Raw genomic sequence first — 16,220 nt, 5'->3', positions numbered from 1 at the left:
TTTTCAAACTTGAAACTAATAGAGAGGAATAGCGTGTTTGTATTGACTTCAAATTTGAGCCATGCGTGATGTTCAGATGCGCCATTTTTATGTAAGTCGGCTTCTATTATTTGCTCTAAGTGCCAAACTGCGTATTCTTTTCCATACAATTCTATTTTCTTACTCAATGGAAGGAGGCACGCGTGTACAAGAAGGCAGAGAGAAACAGAACTACAAAGCAAGGAGTTTTGAAGAAAAATCTATCTTAAATGTTCTTTCCATCTCATGCAGTGTTTTTTCCGCAACCCCATTATATAAATAACTCAAAAGAGTTCCCTTTACTAATATACTTCATGAATCAACAAGAACAACCACAAGAACATGATGGGAAGAAAATGCAGCAGACGGTCTCTTATGGAGTTCCCAATCCTCCTCATACACACCCTGTTCCTCCTTTTGTTCCCACTGCCTCTATTCTCCGAACACGACAATTTCGTTCGTCAGCCAGCTGGTCAACTCATCATCACACCACACCAACGCTCCCATTCTGATCCGCAACAGGTTCATGACGACTTATGATGCATGCATAGATCGATTATGTTAATGTTTACTTACGTTCGCAATTTGGTTACTGTAGGTGCACATTTCATTGGTGGGGAAAGAGAAGATGAGGGTGTCGTGGATAACGGAAGCGAAGCATGCAGAATCCGTGGTGGAGTACGGAACAGAGTCAGGGGAATATAGCGCAAAATCAACGGGGGAGCATACCTCGTACCGATATTTTTTGTACAATTCCGGCAAGATTCACAACGTTGTTATTGGTCCTTTGAAACCAGGCACCACTTACTTCTACAGGTGTGGAGGGTCGGGCCCAGAGTTTTGTCTCAAGACACCTCCACACAACTTCCCTCTTGAATTTGTCGTCGTTGGTAAGTCATTGTCGTTGGGATTTGATATCAGTCTTTTGCTTCACCATTTGGTTTGCTTCTGTCTGGGTTCTACTTTGGCATATAAACCATTACGGTTTTATAGTTGGGTTAATTTTCAAGTTAATGTGAGTTTATGTGTTGTTGAAGCAACGCAAAGATGGCGAGGGACACTAATATAATTAAGGATAAGGTATCTTTTAAGGATTGAAGCGTGGCGTAAGTTTACACCATTTGTTTGGCAGTTCCCTAACTTGCCTAGAAAAAAAATCAATGAATCACTTATATTTGTCGTTTTACCATTTGTATAAGATGTGGAAGCAAGAGATGTGTATGGATAATGTTTTCCATAAAGATATGTGATTGTGTTGTTTATGATTGAATGCAGGGGACTTAGGACAAACAGAATGGAGTGCATCAACCTTGAAACATGTCGAAAGCAGGGAGTACGACGTTGCGTTGTTACCAGGAGATCTATCCTACGCAGACTCCCAACAACCCTTGTGGGACTCCTTTGGTCGTTTGGTGGAACCCTATGCCAGTAAAAGGCCATGGATGGTTACCGAAGGCAACCACGAGATCGAGATTTTCCCCATTATTTACCCACAACCCTTCCAGGCCTACAATGCTCGTTGGCCTATGCCCTTCCAACAAAGTGCTTCCACCTCAAACCTCTATTACTCCTTCCAGCTTGTTGCCACCCATGTCATCATGCTAGGTTCCTACACTGACTTTCACGCCCAATCACAACAATACAACTGGCTCCGATCTGATATCGCCAACATTGACAGGGCCAAGACACCTTGGCTCATTGTGTTGTTGCATGCACCTTGGTATAACACTAATGAGGCACACCAAGGTGAAGGTGAATCCATGAGACAAGCCATGGAAAAATTGCTTTATAATGCCCGTGTTGACTTGGTTTTTGCTGGCCATGTTCATGCCTATGAACGCTTCGTACGTCACACTTTCATTTCTTTTGTAAACTTAATCATCGGTTGTTTTGTTTTTACTAAGTGGTTAAATTCATTGCAGACTCGAATTTACGATAACAAGGTTGACTCATGTGGACCCATGTACGTGACCATTGGAGACGGAGGAAATCGAGAGGGGCTTGCGTTAATGTGAGATGTACTTATGTTTTAATTTGCAATTTTCATTTTTTTTTCTTTCATAGATTTGTATTGTTGTATATCTATTGTTGATAACAGGTTTAAGAACCCTCCAAGCCCGCTCTCGTTGTATCGAGAACCAAGCTTCGGACATGGAAGGTTGAGAATAGTAAATGAAACACACGCACACTGGTCGTGGCACCGAAACAACGACACTGATGCTGTCATAGCTGATGGCGTTTGGATAGAGAGTTTAAGCAGCTCCCAAGCATGTTCGATACAACAAGATGCTCCCAACGAAGAGCTATAAAATTTACTGGGAGAGCTCATTTTTCCTATTGCACGTTATAATATTGTGTTTGAGCTCAATGCACGATTCAAATTTATGCCACATGAACCCTCTATTTTGATAACCTGGTATGAAAAATTTAGAAAATTATTCATCGGGGATTCCAATGTGAGTTTTTAAAATTATATTGGAGTGGAGTCGTCTATTTTGAACAATTTTGGTCTCGCAAGAAAAAGTCTATAGTGCAACGGCAGAAAATGAAATACAATGCAGAAGATAATTTGGCGCAGAAAAAATATTAAACTACAGTGCTACTAGTTTTTTACATTTCAATTTCAAATGGGACCTCAAATTCCGAACGTGGGTGGACCTAGCAATTTCCATTTTTAATGAACACAAAAGCAAAGCCACCAAACATGACTTATTCAACCCTTCCAATGTCGTCATAATAATAGATATATTTTTTACACACGCTCATCCCCTATCATCAGTCCACCACGGACGGTCCTGATCAACTCAATCAAATCACATCATCCAATCAACGGCGCAGATTAAATCCTCCGTAGCTTCTCCCCTTTGATCACCGGATTCGCCCGAGCTATCTCCTCTCTCCCAACCGCCTTGAAATCGAAGCCACAGGCGTGTTTCTCGGGGTACCTGTGGGTCCCACAGAACGTGATGCCACACCGGCACTTGAACCCGGTCAACCCCACGCGCTTCCGACACGCGCCACACCGATTCGCCTGAAGCGGTGCGCACGCGTCCGGCGCGGTCACGACCGCCGGTTGAGGGAGGGATTCAACCGGCGCAGGCGAGGAAACCACAGCGGTGACGGAGGCGACGGTTGCTGTTGCTGCGGCGGAGGATGAAGACAGAGCAGTTTCGATGGTGGATTTGGTTTTGGCTTGTTCTTCTTCCTTGAGTCGGATGTCTCTGTAGCATTTAGAACAGAGATTCATGGTGGCGGGGCTGCCGAAGAAGCCGCAGTTGTTGGCGCAGAGTCTGTGACCCTCGGGAGCTTGGCATCGGTGTTCTTCGGCCATGTCTGGATCTGTGAGAAAAAAATCTACAAGGATGCACAATACTTGAATGATGGGATTGATGATTGGGCGAAAATCGGAGGAATAATTGAAAAAGTGATGAATCTGGCGTTTGGAATTATTACGTATAAATAGAGAAATCACAGATTAGAAATTGAAGAAAGGAGTGCCGAAAATAGGGGATTTTAGTTTTGTACAACGAAAGTTACAAGAAAACGATTCTTTTAATTTAAATTGTTGAAAAGAAGATAGAAAAATAAGGGTTGTTGATATGGGAGAAGAAGGAGAGAGAGTCAGTACCTGATTTATAAGGAGTGATTGTGGGTTGGGGAAGAAGAAGTGGAAGAAGAAGAAGATAAGAACGAAAGTGGGTAGAGGAAACACCAAAGAATCTTAACGGAGAATGATTAACAGAGTCGGAACTGTGAAAGGATATTAAAGAAAGGAAAAGAGGAAGCCACCGCGAAAGGAGACAAATTAGTGTTAATCATTTTCAAATGCACCTTCTAAAATGATATTATTAATTAATTATTAATTAATTAATTAATGGAACGGAAGAAAGTTACATGGTGGAGATTTGGGAGGAGAAAATTATGCATTATGGTTAATTAGATTTGTGATAAATTGCTTTTAAGTAACGTGAGAATGAAAAACAGACAGGCTGGCTCTGACGGCAGTGTTGTGGTGGAGAAGAAGGCAACCGGCAGATAAAGTTCAACGAACCTCGCCATATATTTAGAGACAAATACTTAAAACTACGTCACGATGTTCAGATTATAAATAATAATTAGGTCGCTAATTACGAGTCAAATAAATTATTTATGGACGCGGAAATGCCTTAATTGAAAGAAAAAATGCGTTTAATCGAAAACGCGGTAGAAAGATAAAAAAAATAAAATAAAAAATAGGGTGATTAAGTTGAAGCGTGTTTGGTGAGAGAATGCGTTAGACTCAGATTAGACCCACCCCGATTAATTTTAAAATAAGAAATAATAATGAAAAAAAGAATATGCTCATATCATAATTTAACCAACGTGCCGAATTCATTTTTCAAGAAAAATAAAGATATTAAGCAACGTGGCTGTCTTCTGCATTGTAAATTCTAAATGACCCACGCAGCCATATGTGCAGTCACACAGGCTGTAACACAAGCCTTAATTTACTTTCTTGTCTACAGATAAAGGACTCCTGTCTTAACTAATATTCTTTTTTTTTTTACAAATTATTCTCTCTTAAAACTATTTATATAATTTTTTTATTAAAAAAATCTATATCAACTTTTATTAAAGGTGTCTAAATTAGTTTGGTCCGATGACCTGTCCGCACAACCCAAGAAAAGAGGTTGGTCCAGACTATATAAAAAGTTTCACAAAAATTGATTCCAACAAAATATGCCCTAATTCATAGATTTTTTTTTTTTGTGTCGACTCCTTTTAATACAAAACAATTGTATTTTCTAAAATTGAAAATAATATTATTTCATTAAAATTTTAATATATTTTAGAATTCATATGTTAACGGTAACAAATACTATTAACTTAATTGATGTGAATTAATTTTTTTTTAGATTTATATTTTTTTAAAAGCCGGCAAGATGTCATTTGTTGGTCAAAATAAAGTCCGATTGAACCTAAAAAATTATAACATCAAATAGGATCTTTCTATTTCCTTCTTGGTAAACACACACCTGAATCTCTTTATATCAATTACAAATTCAAAACGTTAGTCAACTCTCACAATGATCTAATGTAAAAAAATATAACTAAAATATAACTATAATAAATTAAACTATAAATATTAAAGTTATTTCCATAAGATATGTTAATGCAATGATTAAGACAGTTTTTACATCATATATTATATTCTCTTACTTTAATATATTACCTCAAAATTAAAAAAAAAAACTTATAAAACATAAATATTATGTGACAGTCATTAAGTATAACAATTTATACCATTTTTTATTCATTCAATCACAATCAAATAATAATTATAAAAAGAGTAAAAAGATAAACTACAACTTTTATAAAAACACTTCAAATTCTAAAAAAGGAAAAACATTTACTTAACTTAAAATTTAAAAATTCTATTATAATGAAAGTGTAAGTGTTTTCTTTGGGGGTTCTAAATTCTATTTACACCCCTGTGCTTAGCTAGTTAACTCCCTATTATATTTATTTCCATATTAAACCCAAAGCAGAAGCGGAAACAAGTCTAAACCCGCATGGTTTTATTTCAACCTCATTCCTTAAGTTATTCGTACCCCCTCACAATCAAACATCCAAATGTGTAGTAACATAGATTCTAAAACAACATTTAAAAAGAAATAAAAATTTTAAATTGTCTTTTATGTAGAAATTTAGTGTGTATATATATATATATATATATATATATATATATATATATATATGTATGTGCGCGCGCCCGCCCGCGTGTGTGTCTAAATATCAACCGTGTCTCGCACACATAATATTTGAGAGATTGAAAATTAAAAATAAAACCACATAAAATAATTCTTTCTTAAGGAACAAAGAAACCAAAGATAAAAAGGTACATTAACTAAAAATTGTTTATCGATGTAAATAAATATTTGTTTTAATTACGATTTATACAATTAATTGATAAATTTATAATTTTTCATTTATGGATTCATGGTAATTACGTCGTTTTCTATCTTTAATTATTTATATTGATTGTGAGATAAATGACAATGAGATTATAATAAGACATCAGGAAGAGGAAAGAGAAAAATAATCTTGAAAAAGGTGGGATCCATTTTTTTGTTTTTGAATTATTTTCATTTTATTTTTTTAAAATCAAATACCTATAAATAATTTTTTAATATGCTTTAGATACTCTGAAGAAAACGATTTCCAATTGCCTACAACAATAATTCTTAAGAAGGAGATGAATTTGTACAAGTTTTTAGAGGACTAACTTCAAAGGACAGAACATGTGAATAAATAAAAAGTTTCAACAATCTCAATTTCCAGTTCCATCATAGTTTTTTTTTTTTTAAATATATGGAGTTCCTTAACAGAAAAAAAAACACCCCAACTATTGCATTTGCGCTTTAATGTGTAAAAGAATGGGAAGTACAAATAAGATAAGTATGTCATGTGTTTGCACATGTTGAGAGTAGTTGTTGTTGTATAGGTTTTAGACAAAACACTTAATTTAATAAGTAAATTATACACATTTTTAGTAAGATTAGATATTGATAGATGTTTTGATAATATTTCCATAGTTAGTGATATAATAAATCTAATAAATAAAAAATATCATTAAAATAAATTAATAGTTTACTAAGTTATTACAGTAGTTTACACTCATATGATACTCATAAGGTGAATGTATTGCTGATGAACAACAACTTATAAGGTGAGTGTGTACCTCCAACAATATCGAAAATATACATTAATTGATTTAAAATTATGCAACAACGGTGGCATTTTGGACATAGTGCCTTGCAGCATGTGGAATTATGCAGCCGCAACAATTGTTGTGTAAATTATGCAACTTATATTCTGAGTATGACCCTTTTTTTATTAATTAGGAGAGTTTATAATCTTTTTACGTACATCCTTTGGAAAGATTGATAATTGATTATCCGATAACTGAGTTATGTTTATCTTATAAAAACTTGTTGTTTTCAATATTTATAAAGGTGTTTAAGTTTTTTTTTTCACTAGTGTAATTTATGAAAAATTAAAAGTAATTTAACTACGAAAAATTGCTTCAGATCAGTTAGGTCACACGTTGGTCACGTGAGGCTTTTAGTAATTAACTTTGGTATATTAGTACACATAAAAATAATTATAATTAAAGCAGATATTATCTAATATATTGTAATAGGAGCATGATTTTACTATTATATTGTAATATTGTGACATAAACGTGGTGGCATGAGAACCTATTAATATATAGCTCATTTAAAATAATATATCTTCAACTTCATAACACGGAACCGATCACACATTGGTTCTTAGTCTTATCCTCCATGTCATTCTTAGCTGGTAATGGAAGGGGAAAAAAATGGATTATTTTTTAATTCGCAAAAGTTAAAATTTATTGACTCCTTATACTGGTAATGGGATGGCTTAACATTTTTATTATTTTCTCATGATAAGTAAGTAATTCTTTTCTGCAATTTTTAATTCAACGTCTTTCAATTTTCTGTTTACTACGAACAACTAAAACAAGATCTTCCTGAGTTTATTTGTATATAAAATTATCAAATTATTTTTTCTGTAAACAATTTAGGGAATTTAAATACAGATTATTTAAAAGGTAACAACCATTATAAAACTCAACAGATATTATAAAACATGGGATCTGGTGAGATATTATAAAATACAGATTATTAAGATTTTTAAAATGGAGATTTTTCGTACAAAAAAATTATTTTTAATAAAATTTGATATTTTGATCTATTAGTTTTGAATATAATGGAATTCATAACATTTTAAATAATCCTACACCGAGATTTAAAAATGAAAAACTGTTCAAATTAAAATAAAAAATAAAAGATACTAATATATCAAGAAACTAAACCATTTAATGGTATGTTAATTTTTTTAACATGGAAAATAATTTCTACCAATGAAATATTATTAGTTCCATATTAAATTAAAAATAGTATTATTTTTTTAGAATGTAATGCAGGAGTTCACTTTAAAAATGGAACGTGGCGATATTTTATTTGTTGTTTTAATTTGTGAGTAAGAAATTAATTAGCCATAAACCTCGCTTTCTGTTGCTTTCGTGTTGTTCTTGTTGGGTTGCATTTGACAACAAAACATTCTTTGTAGAAAATTTTATTATCTTTTAAAAGAAAAGAAAGGTTGAAAATGACGAACATGTAAAGTAAAATAATTATTTGTGTGTTTGAAAACATTAAATTAAAAAAGTTGATTTTTCTGACAGAGATTGGTCTTTATAAAGTTACAAAAGATTTTAATTTCAATTGGAATTTTCATACAGGTGAGTTGAGCTTTTGTACAAACTTTTTCGGAAGAAGTTAAACTTCAACTTAATAAAATAATATAAATGATGGTTTTCTTGGACATTTCTATTTATGGAAAATAAAGTACAACCTTTTTTTACATCCATAATTTGTTATAGTTTTTATTTTTGTTTTTATATTTTAGAAATTTAATTTTTAATCCGTAGGGTTAATTTGTATTGCCAAATTTTTAAAGACAAACAAACAAAAAATATATATTTAGAGTATAAAAATAAGAAACTAAATACAAAAATTCAAAATTTATTAAATATAGACCATAGAAAGAACTATTTTATCTGGTGTCTTTTTAAAAATATTAAAATTAACTTACGGGCCATTTAAAAAAAATGTAAAGTCAATTTCAATAATAAAATTTATTCTTCTTTCCTAATTTGTAGAGGACGATTATGATTTTTTTTTTAAATAATATAAATTAATCTAAGTTACAATTTTCTCTAACGAGCTTCATTTCATGTGTTAATAAAATATTATCTCAATATAATAAAACACAACACTGTAAATATTTGTATTAAACATTATTTATTCTTCCCAATTACATTAATAAAATAATTTATTAAAGATAATGTCCTTCTATCGGACAAAACACTAAGTCAAAAAAATGGAACGAAAGATGGTTACATTGACTGGAAGAAACGTAAGGGTTTTTTTTTTTTCTGTCTCTCAAAAGTATCGAAATTTAAAATAATTTAATAATGTCTTTTCATTTGGTTTAGTTTTTCCAATTTTATACATCTAAATTTGAATTCAACGACATCAAATCTATCTTCTTCAAATTCTTATATCATCTGTTCGAAAGTTAATTTATGAACTATGAAAATTATCAAGATTTCTCTAATTATAAACGTTAACATTTACCATAAACATATTTACATTTTTCAATAAAAAAAGTTAACAATTGAAAATTATTTCACGCTTAATAATTAAAATAAATTATATCTACACAAATTATAACTTATCTAACTTATATTAAATACAATATATTTAATAAATAAATTGTTAAACTTGTGGTAAATTTTATTTTATTTCATAATTAATTTAACACTTATTTAATCATTTCAATTTTTTTGTACTTATCTTAACACCAAAATTTTCAAGAATAACTTATAAACTATTTCAAATTCGTAAATTTATAAATTCAAAACTGGTTATTAATACTATTATTTAAAATTTCTAACCATTATTTTAATATTACATTTACTAATTAGAAATTACTTTATTTTTTCTAATTATACTAATATTATATTATTTTAAAAATAAAAAATGATTGACTACTTTAATTATTTAACAACACCCTAAATTTTTTACAAAATGCATTTGAATTTTTTAAAAAATTTGGATATAAGCATTTTTTTTTAATTGAATACCATGTTTTTTTTTATATGTATGTGGTTTAAAAGGTGTTACTTTGCTAAAAATGATGCACTTATATTATTTATTATTGGGGAAATAATAAATTAATTTATATTATTTATTTAAAGAAAAGTTTGAGAATAGAATCATCTCATTATGAGTACAGCACATGCAAATCTACCTTTCGAATTATTCCAAGTACACTCTACTCTAAGGAGAATAAACATGAACAAAAAGGACCCGAAAAGGTCACAACTTTTTTCATAACATCAATTTTAAGATCATGTCTAAAGTAAATAAATGCATTAAGGTATATTCATAAGCTATAAAATTAAGTATCCCCAATAAACAAACATTAAAAAAGGATTAATCTATTAATATAATCATAACTCATTAATGCGAACCAAAATATCTGTAAGAAAAAGGTTCATTGAAATGGGACACATCAATGAACTTTGTCTCTGTTGAATGGAATATTTATTTTCGGTGTGTTTTTTTAGGTTCTAATAAAAAAAAAAAAAATAAACGTAATAATAAATGAGAAAAAAAAAGTTTATTTGAAGATGGCATGTTTTTAAGGAAAATATATTATTATGAGTATTTAATTTTGTATGATCTGTAGCTTAAAGCATTGGGAATTGTGTCTGAGGATGCGGATTCTAAAAAATGCGATTTGGATGCGATACGTGGCAGGATTTGATTGGATAGAATTGCATAGACGTGAAAAGTTTGGTTGCACTCGAGGCTAGCCAAGACATTATATATTATAATCCTGAATCTATCTTTTATTTCATCCTTCAAAACTTCGCTTCAGCTTCTTCATCTTCCTAATCCTCTTCCTGCATTTTCCCCGCGTGTGTATGTGTGTATGCTCCTTCCACTACCCACATACATACATACACACATACGTGTATTCTCATACTATACGTACATAAATTCCTAAGTCTCTCCATTTTTCCTATTCCTCTTCGTCGCCGGTAATTCGCTCAATCCCTAGCTCTTCTCCGATCAGATCATGGCCTCGCAGGTTAACGACGCAAACGGTGCCGTCAACGGTGCCCTCGGAAACGCCGAGAAGCTTATTATCGATACCGACCCTGGGATCGGTTAGTTTTTCGCTTTTCACCTGACACTGCTTTTAATAATTTCGTTATTTAGTAATTTGCTTCCCTGAAGAAAACTCCGTCACCGCTGGAGAAAATCCCAGCCTGATGTTTCTGCACTGTTTCCTTCCTTATAACACGTAAAAAGCTGTGTGAAATTTGAGTTTTAATTTGCTGTGTTTTGGATTTGAGAGAGTTTTGATGGGAACCGATGTAGGAAATTCCTTGTGTTGGTATCTGGATGGTGGATTTTCATTGATTTTTGAAAGGTGGTTTTTTTATTTACTTGTTTTTTTATTGAAATAGGACTGGCATTTTTGTGATTCTGCAGATGATAGCATGGCCATTTTGATGGCTTTTCAAAGTTCCGAGGTTGACGTTCTGGGTTTGACAAGTGTCTTTGGCAATACAACTACGGAACTTTCGACACGCAATGCTTTGCTGTTGGTACGTGTTCATTGTCAATTTTGTTTTTTTACTGCCTTGTTCGGATAAACTTTTTCGGGAACATTTCCGAGCTAAAATTTGTGCTTTTAATTTTTGGAGAAGATAAATGAAAAATAATTTATATCGATGCTACATGCTTAAAATGACTTAGCTTGTTAGAGAACCTCAATTTGTTTTATCTTTTGATTTTATTTTTTTCCTGTATAGGTGTTTATGCAGTTGTTTATAGAAGCTTTTCATTTCTTTAGTGTCTGTGGAAAGGTGTTTTTGATTGTTGTTTTAATATGCAAAAAGGATAGTGTGAGATCGCAGGCCGTGAAGATGTTCCAGTTGCAGAGGGCAGCTCTGGGCCATTGAAGGTATTTTAATATGTACTTTTGAGCTTCTCTTCTAATGTGGATTCGGTCAGGTTCTGTTTTAATTGATTTGGGTTTATTTTGTGCTACATCCCTTTTTTGAGCTTCTCCTTTTGCTGGTATTAATTATGATTTATTTTCTGTAAAAGGGTGGAACGCCTCGTGTTGCTGATTTTGTTCATGGTAAAGACGGTCTAGGGAACACACTCCTACCTTCACCTAAAGGTAAGAAAATTGAGAAGAGCGCTTGTGAGTTTTTGGTAGAGAAAGTCTCTGAATATCCTGGCGAAGTATCTGTGCTAGCACTTGGACCACTAACAAATTTGGCTTTGGTAAGTTCTACACTAATGTCTTGTACTCTATGGTTGTGTCCTTTAATGATTTCAAATTTTGTTGTTGTCTATATTTGTTGATTTGCTAGTGTCACTTCCATTATTAGGCAATCAAAAGTGATTCATCGTTTGCAAGCAAAGTGAAGAGAATAGTTATACTCGGTGGTTCATTCTTTGCCTTGGGCAATGTGAACCCTGCTGCAGAAGCAAATGTAAGTGGTGATTTCTGTTTGTTATGCTTCTTCGAATAAGAAAGAAAAAGGACTAATTTGCTAAGGGCATTTCCGTTTTTTTTTTTAATTTTTATTTTGAAAGCTTCATGTGTTTGAAAAATTACGGAGCAGAAATCTTATAAATCCATTATTAATGCAATTCTGTATCTAAATAATAGTATCATCAATTTATCGGTTTAAAACTGAGCCTTAATTTCTTTGTAAACGTTTCCTGAAATTCTACTTTTCCTTATTTTACATTATTTTCTTTACAGTTACAGTAAAATAGCTTGCCACTGTTCTAATTAAAATAACATTGCTTGCAATTAATGGACATAACAGCCAATAAATGGATTCCAATTTATTCTAATACGAAAATGGATTTCATCTTAATCCATTGTGACTATTCTACTTGCAGATCTATGGAGACCCAGAAGCCGCAGACGTTGTGTTTACCTCTGGTGCAAATATTGTTGTTGTCGGAATAAACATTACAACCCAAGTCCAATTCACAGGTGGGATTGTAATCCAATATTGTTTCAATTTCCGGGCTATCTTGAGTCATTTACTTTTGTTCTAGGTCAGGCACCATAAGTTGAACACTGTCTTCTGATTTCAGATGCTGATCTCCTTCAATTGAAAGAATCTCAAGGAAAGTATGCTCCCTTCTTGAGTGAGATATGCAAATTCTACCGGGACTGGCATGTAAAATCTGATGGTGTCCATGGTAATTTTTCATTCTACTTCGATGCCGAAAGTTATGATCGCTACATATATAGTCAATTATTGAAGTTGCCTTGGGAATGATGATTTGGCTTCTTCTTTCAGGAATTTTCCTCCACGATCCCGTCAGTTTTGTGGCACTTGTGCGTCCAGATCTTTTTACATACCAGAAAGGGGTTGTGAGGGTAGAGACACAAGGCATCTGTGTTGGGCATACACTTCTAGACCAAGGATTGAAAATGTTTGTCCGAATTAAATCTTACTATTTTTCAATATTTTCTTTTGCCAATATTAATTTGTGCTCACCGTAATTGGATTCATTTATGCAGCTGGAATACGAGCAACCCATGGACAGGTTATTCTCCTGTTTCAGTTGCTTGGACCGTGAATGTCGAGGGAGTTGTTGATTATATCAAGGAGCTGCTGATGAAAACCTGAAGTATAGGCATTTGTACTAGTACCCTTCTCACAGCTTTCAAAGCTTTGGAAATTCATAACAGTATAGCTTCTTAATTGCAAAATTATGTATAAGGTCATTTTCTTTATTCCATTCTATGTCAATCAAAACTGAATATTAGAATTCACAATGTTTCCAATTTCCACCTTCAAAGCTGATAAATTCTAATCCCATTCAGATAAAAATTTCATGTACCAATGAAATTCTCTTCGCATGAAGTTATTTGCATTTGAATGGAAACACTCATTCTTTACTTTTCCTACTTCTGAGCAGTCATTGTTTACTTTTCCTATTTCTGAACTCACGTGCTGCTTCTAACTGTGGTATTATAGAATTTCGGTTTGAATATCGCTCGAAAGACGACTTTGCTCGCGTGGAAAGAAAATTTCGTAATTCATTGCTTAGTAACAAAAAGGACACGAAACATGTAACTTCGGCTTTGCGCATACCATCATTTTCATATGGCTATGCAAGATTCTTTAGAATTTGATGAACTGTACGTTTGTCTATGAAGTTAAAATATTCGAATATCCCTCTTTCAAGAAACAAAAAGAAAAAAGAATACAAGTTGTTTGACAATATAAAATTCCCTGTCCTAGAATTCCAATTTAACATAATATTTTTACTTAAATTTTCCTCATATTAGTTAGTTAACCTTAAGTATTAGTGATTTTCAATTTCTTAATTTTCCGTCTTCCCTAACTAATCCCCTCACGGCTTATGGGGGCCTCCAACGAACCCAAGTGATAGGTAGTTTAAGACACTAAAAGAGTCTTTTACAGCGTATTACAATTTTTTTTATAAATATTTCTTAAAACATTACTATAAGAATAAGAATTTATAACAATTAAAAGTGAGAATTTATAAAATTACAAGTGGTAATTTTTACATAGTTTTTTTCTATAAATTAATTTTAGCTTAATTTTGTTAATTTTATTCGTTCTTAACTTTATTTATTTTTATTCAATATTTAGATTTCTCAGCAAACTTGCTTTGAAAGGTTTTGGATTTTAAAAAGTAAATTCTAAGTATAATCTAACCTTACAAAACAAAATTTTAATTATTTTTATACACATGACTTTTTCGTATTCTTTTTTACATTATTTTAGTTCATCATAAAGATACAATATAAATGTATGTAAATATTGTGTAATGAAAATAAAAATCAATTAATCACATCTTTATATTTGTTTGTGAAAGATTAAAAGTAATTATAATGTATTTTTTCTTTTTTCTCAAATTTTAAATTATGACTTCCTTTTTTCTTTTTTTTATTGTTTTTTTCCTATTTATAATAATAATTATTATTAACGTTGTTAATTTGATCCAACTCATAAGGCTTGGTCTTGCTCTACATGGGTCAGGGCAAAACAAGTCTACAAAAAAAAAAGTTCACAAGGCCAAATTAGTAATAAAAACTCTACATGTTAGGGTAAACTCATGAGTTTTTTTAGTCACTCTCAAGTAAAAAAGGATAGGGTTGAGCTAGGTCTAGGATAACTCGGCTTTATGTTTCAGGTCATGCCAACTCAGCTTCATCTTTGGTTTGGGTTAACTCGTGTCTACTAGTGGTCCAAATAGAATCAATTTGACTTTTGGTCTAGATTGACTCATCTTATCTTTCAACATAGGACAACACATCACAAACTTTGACTAGTACTAATTTGGCACAACCTTCGGCTTGGATCAACTTGACTCCACATTCAACCTGAACTAACTAAGCATGAACTTCGACCCATGTCAACTTATCTCGAACTTTATCTAAGGCTGATTTGACTTCACCTTCATCATAGAATAACTCAACTTGATCACCAAATTAGGGTACTTATCCTAACCTTCAACATGAGTCGACTATTTTTCCAAGTCAACTTTTGATTCAAGTCAACTTGACTCAACCTTTTTGCCTAAGCTTACTTTACAAGACCCTTTTGTCAAGGTTTACTCATCTTGATCTTTGGTTTAAGTTGTCTTGGCTCAATCCTTTAGTAGGGTTTACTTATGTCTCCTTTCAGCCAAGACCAACTTGTCTTGACATTCAATTTAGATTGACTTGGCTCGACTTTCAGTCCTTATTGACTCAACACAATCATCAACCTGTTTCGACTTATCTTGAGCTTCGGCCTAGGTTGACTGGACACGAGTGTGGATCCAAATCGACTCATCTTGACCTTTGGCCATGTTAATTAGGCTCAACCCTTAACCTTGTCTATCTCAACTTGACCTTTAGCTTAGATTAACTAGACTTAATCTTCAATCCTAGCCTACTTGTGTCGACCTTTGGTTCAGATTGACTTGATTTGACCTTTGATCCAAGCCGACTCGGCTCTTCCTTCGATCCCTTACAACTTGGTTGAGTTTTCAATTTGAATCGACTTGGTTTGACCTTCTACTCTAACGAAAAGTCTTGTATCTAGTAGATATTTAAAATCTTGTGGTAGAGTCAAACTCATTTTAACCCTAATTCTATTTCACTTTAAGAGAGGACTTTTGGACTATGATTTTTTTAGATTCCTCGTTTGGTTGATCAATAAAAAATCTTATTTAAAAATAAATTAAGGCTAATCCATTAATCATGAATGAAATAGATACATCTATGTGAGACTTCCAACACACTCACCTCACGCTAAAGATATGATACTATGTTAAGAAGTAGATTTTAAGCCTCACTCAATCACACAAAACCGACTTGTAAGGTGAGATTTGTACCCACTTATATATTATAAATTAGTCTTATCTCTAGTCGATGTGAGACTTTCAACATGTTTTAAAAATATATTTGATTGAAGATTATTTTTCAGAGTTATATATAGAATTAAAAAAATTAGACTGTTTAAAATTTAACTTATTTTTTAAACATTAATTCAGTTA

General features: G+C 32.3%; 3 protein-coding genes across 4 annotated transcripts; 2 read left to right on the top strand and 1 right to left on the bottom strand.

The window, feature by feature from the left end:
* The first annotated feature begins 126 nt into the window (after nt 1-126).
* LOC108329351 (purple acid phosphatase 22) lies at nt 127-3,619 on the top strand. The gene is made up of 5 exons (XM_017563524.2): nt 127-540; nt 617-908; nt 1,294-1,862; nt 1,941-2,029; nt 2,117-3,619. Exons 1-5 carry the CDS (start codon nt 361-363, stop codon nt 2,325-2,327), a joined length of 1,341 nt encoding a protein of 446 aa, XP_017419013.1. The 5' UTR covers nt 127-360; the 3' UTR covers nt 2,328-3,619.
* Nucleotides 2,587-3,349, bottom strand: LOC108329352 (zinc finger A20 and AN1 domain-containing stress-associated protein 4-like). The gene has a single exon (XM_017563525.2). The coding sequence runs from the start codon at nt 3,347-3,349 to the stop codon at nt 2,858-2,860; it is 492 nt and encodes a 163-aa protein (XP_017419014.1). The 3' UTR covers nt 2,587-2,857.
* A 6,891-nt stretch (nt 3,620-10,510) lies between the features above and the next one.
* On the top strand, nt 10,511-13,570 carry LOC108327756 (uridine nucleosidase 1). Of its 2 annotated transcripts, none has more exons than XM_017561453.2 (9): nt 10,511-10,828; nt 11,157-11,272; nt 11,572-11,631; nt 11,778-11,960; nt 12,068-12,172; nt 12,591-12,687; nt 12,792-12,899; nt 13,001-13,136; nt 13,225-13,570. In XM_017561453.2, the coding sequence occupies exons 1-9, from the start codon at nt 10,738-10,740 to the stop codon at nt 13,331-13,333; spliced, it is 1,005 nt and encodes a 334-aa protein (XP_017416942.1). In that variant the 5' UTR covers nt 10,511-10,737; the 3' UTR covers nt 13,334-13,570. The 2 variants fall into 2 exon arrangements, with proteins under 2 accessions (XP_017416942.1, XP_017416943.1); XM_017561454.2 differs by having other exon boundaries at nt 11,132-11,272.
* The last annotated feature ends 2,650 nt before the right edge of the window (nt 13,571-16,220 follow it).

The sequence above is a fragment of the Vigna angularis genome, chromosome 2 (genome assembly GCF_016808095.1).
Source record: "Vigna angularis cultivar LongXiaoDou No.4 chromosome 2, ASM1680809v1, whole genome shotgun sequence".
NCBI lineage: Eukaryota > Viridiplantae > Streptophyta > Magnoliopsida > Fabales > Fabaceae > Vigna > Vigna angularis.
Note: the sequence above shows the minus strand (reverse complement) of the source record. Positions and strands in the feature narration are given on the sequence as shown.

What these genes read in the sequence shown, in the direction of transcription:
- LOC108329351 (XM_017563524.2), top strand. Translation starts at nt 361, where the DNA reads ATGATGGGAAGAAAATGCAGCAGACGGTCTCTTATGGAGTTCCCAATC. An exon ending in CCCATTCTGATCCGCAACAG is followed by an intron (nt 541 to 616) that starts GTTCATGACGAC and finishes TGGTTACTGTAG; the next exon opens with GTGCACATTTCATTGGTGGG. An exon ending in TTCATGCCTATGAACGCTTC is followed by an intron (nt 1,863 to 1,940) that starts GTACGTCACACT and finishes AATTCATTGCAG; the next exon opens with ACTCGAATTTACGATAACAA.
- LOC108329352 (XM_017563525.2), bottom strand. Translation starts at nt 3,349, where the DNA reads ATGGCCGAAGAACACCGATGCCAAGCTCCCGAGGGTCACAGACTCTGC.
- LOC108327756 (XM_017561453.2), top strand. Translation starts at nt 10,738, where the DNA reads ATGGCCTCGCAGGTTAACGACGCAAACGGTGCCGTCAACGGTGCCCTC. An exon ending in GCAGCTCTGGGCCATTGAAG is followed by an intron (nt 11,632 to 11,777) that starts GTATTTTAATAT and finishes TTTCTGTAAAAG; the next exon opens with GGTGGAACGCCTCGTGTTGC. An exon ending in ACCCTGCTGCAGAAGCAAAT is followed by an intron (nt 12,173 to 12,590) that starts GTAAGTGGTGAT and finishes TTCTACTTGCAG; the next exon opens with ATCTATGGAGACCCAGAAGC.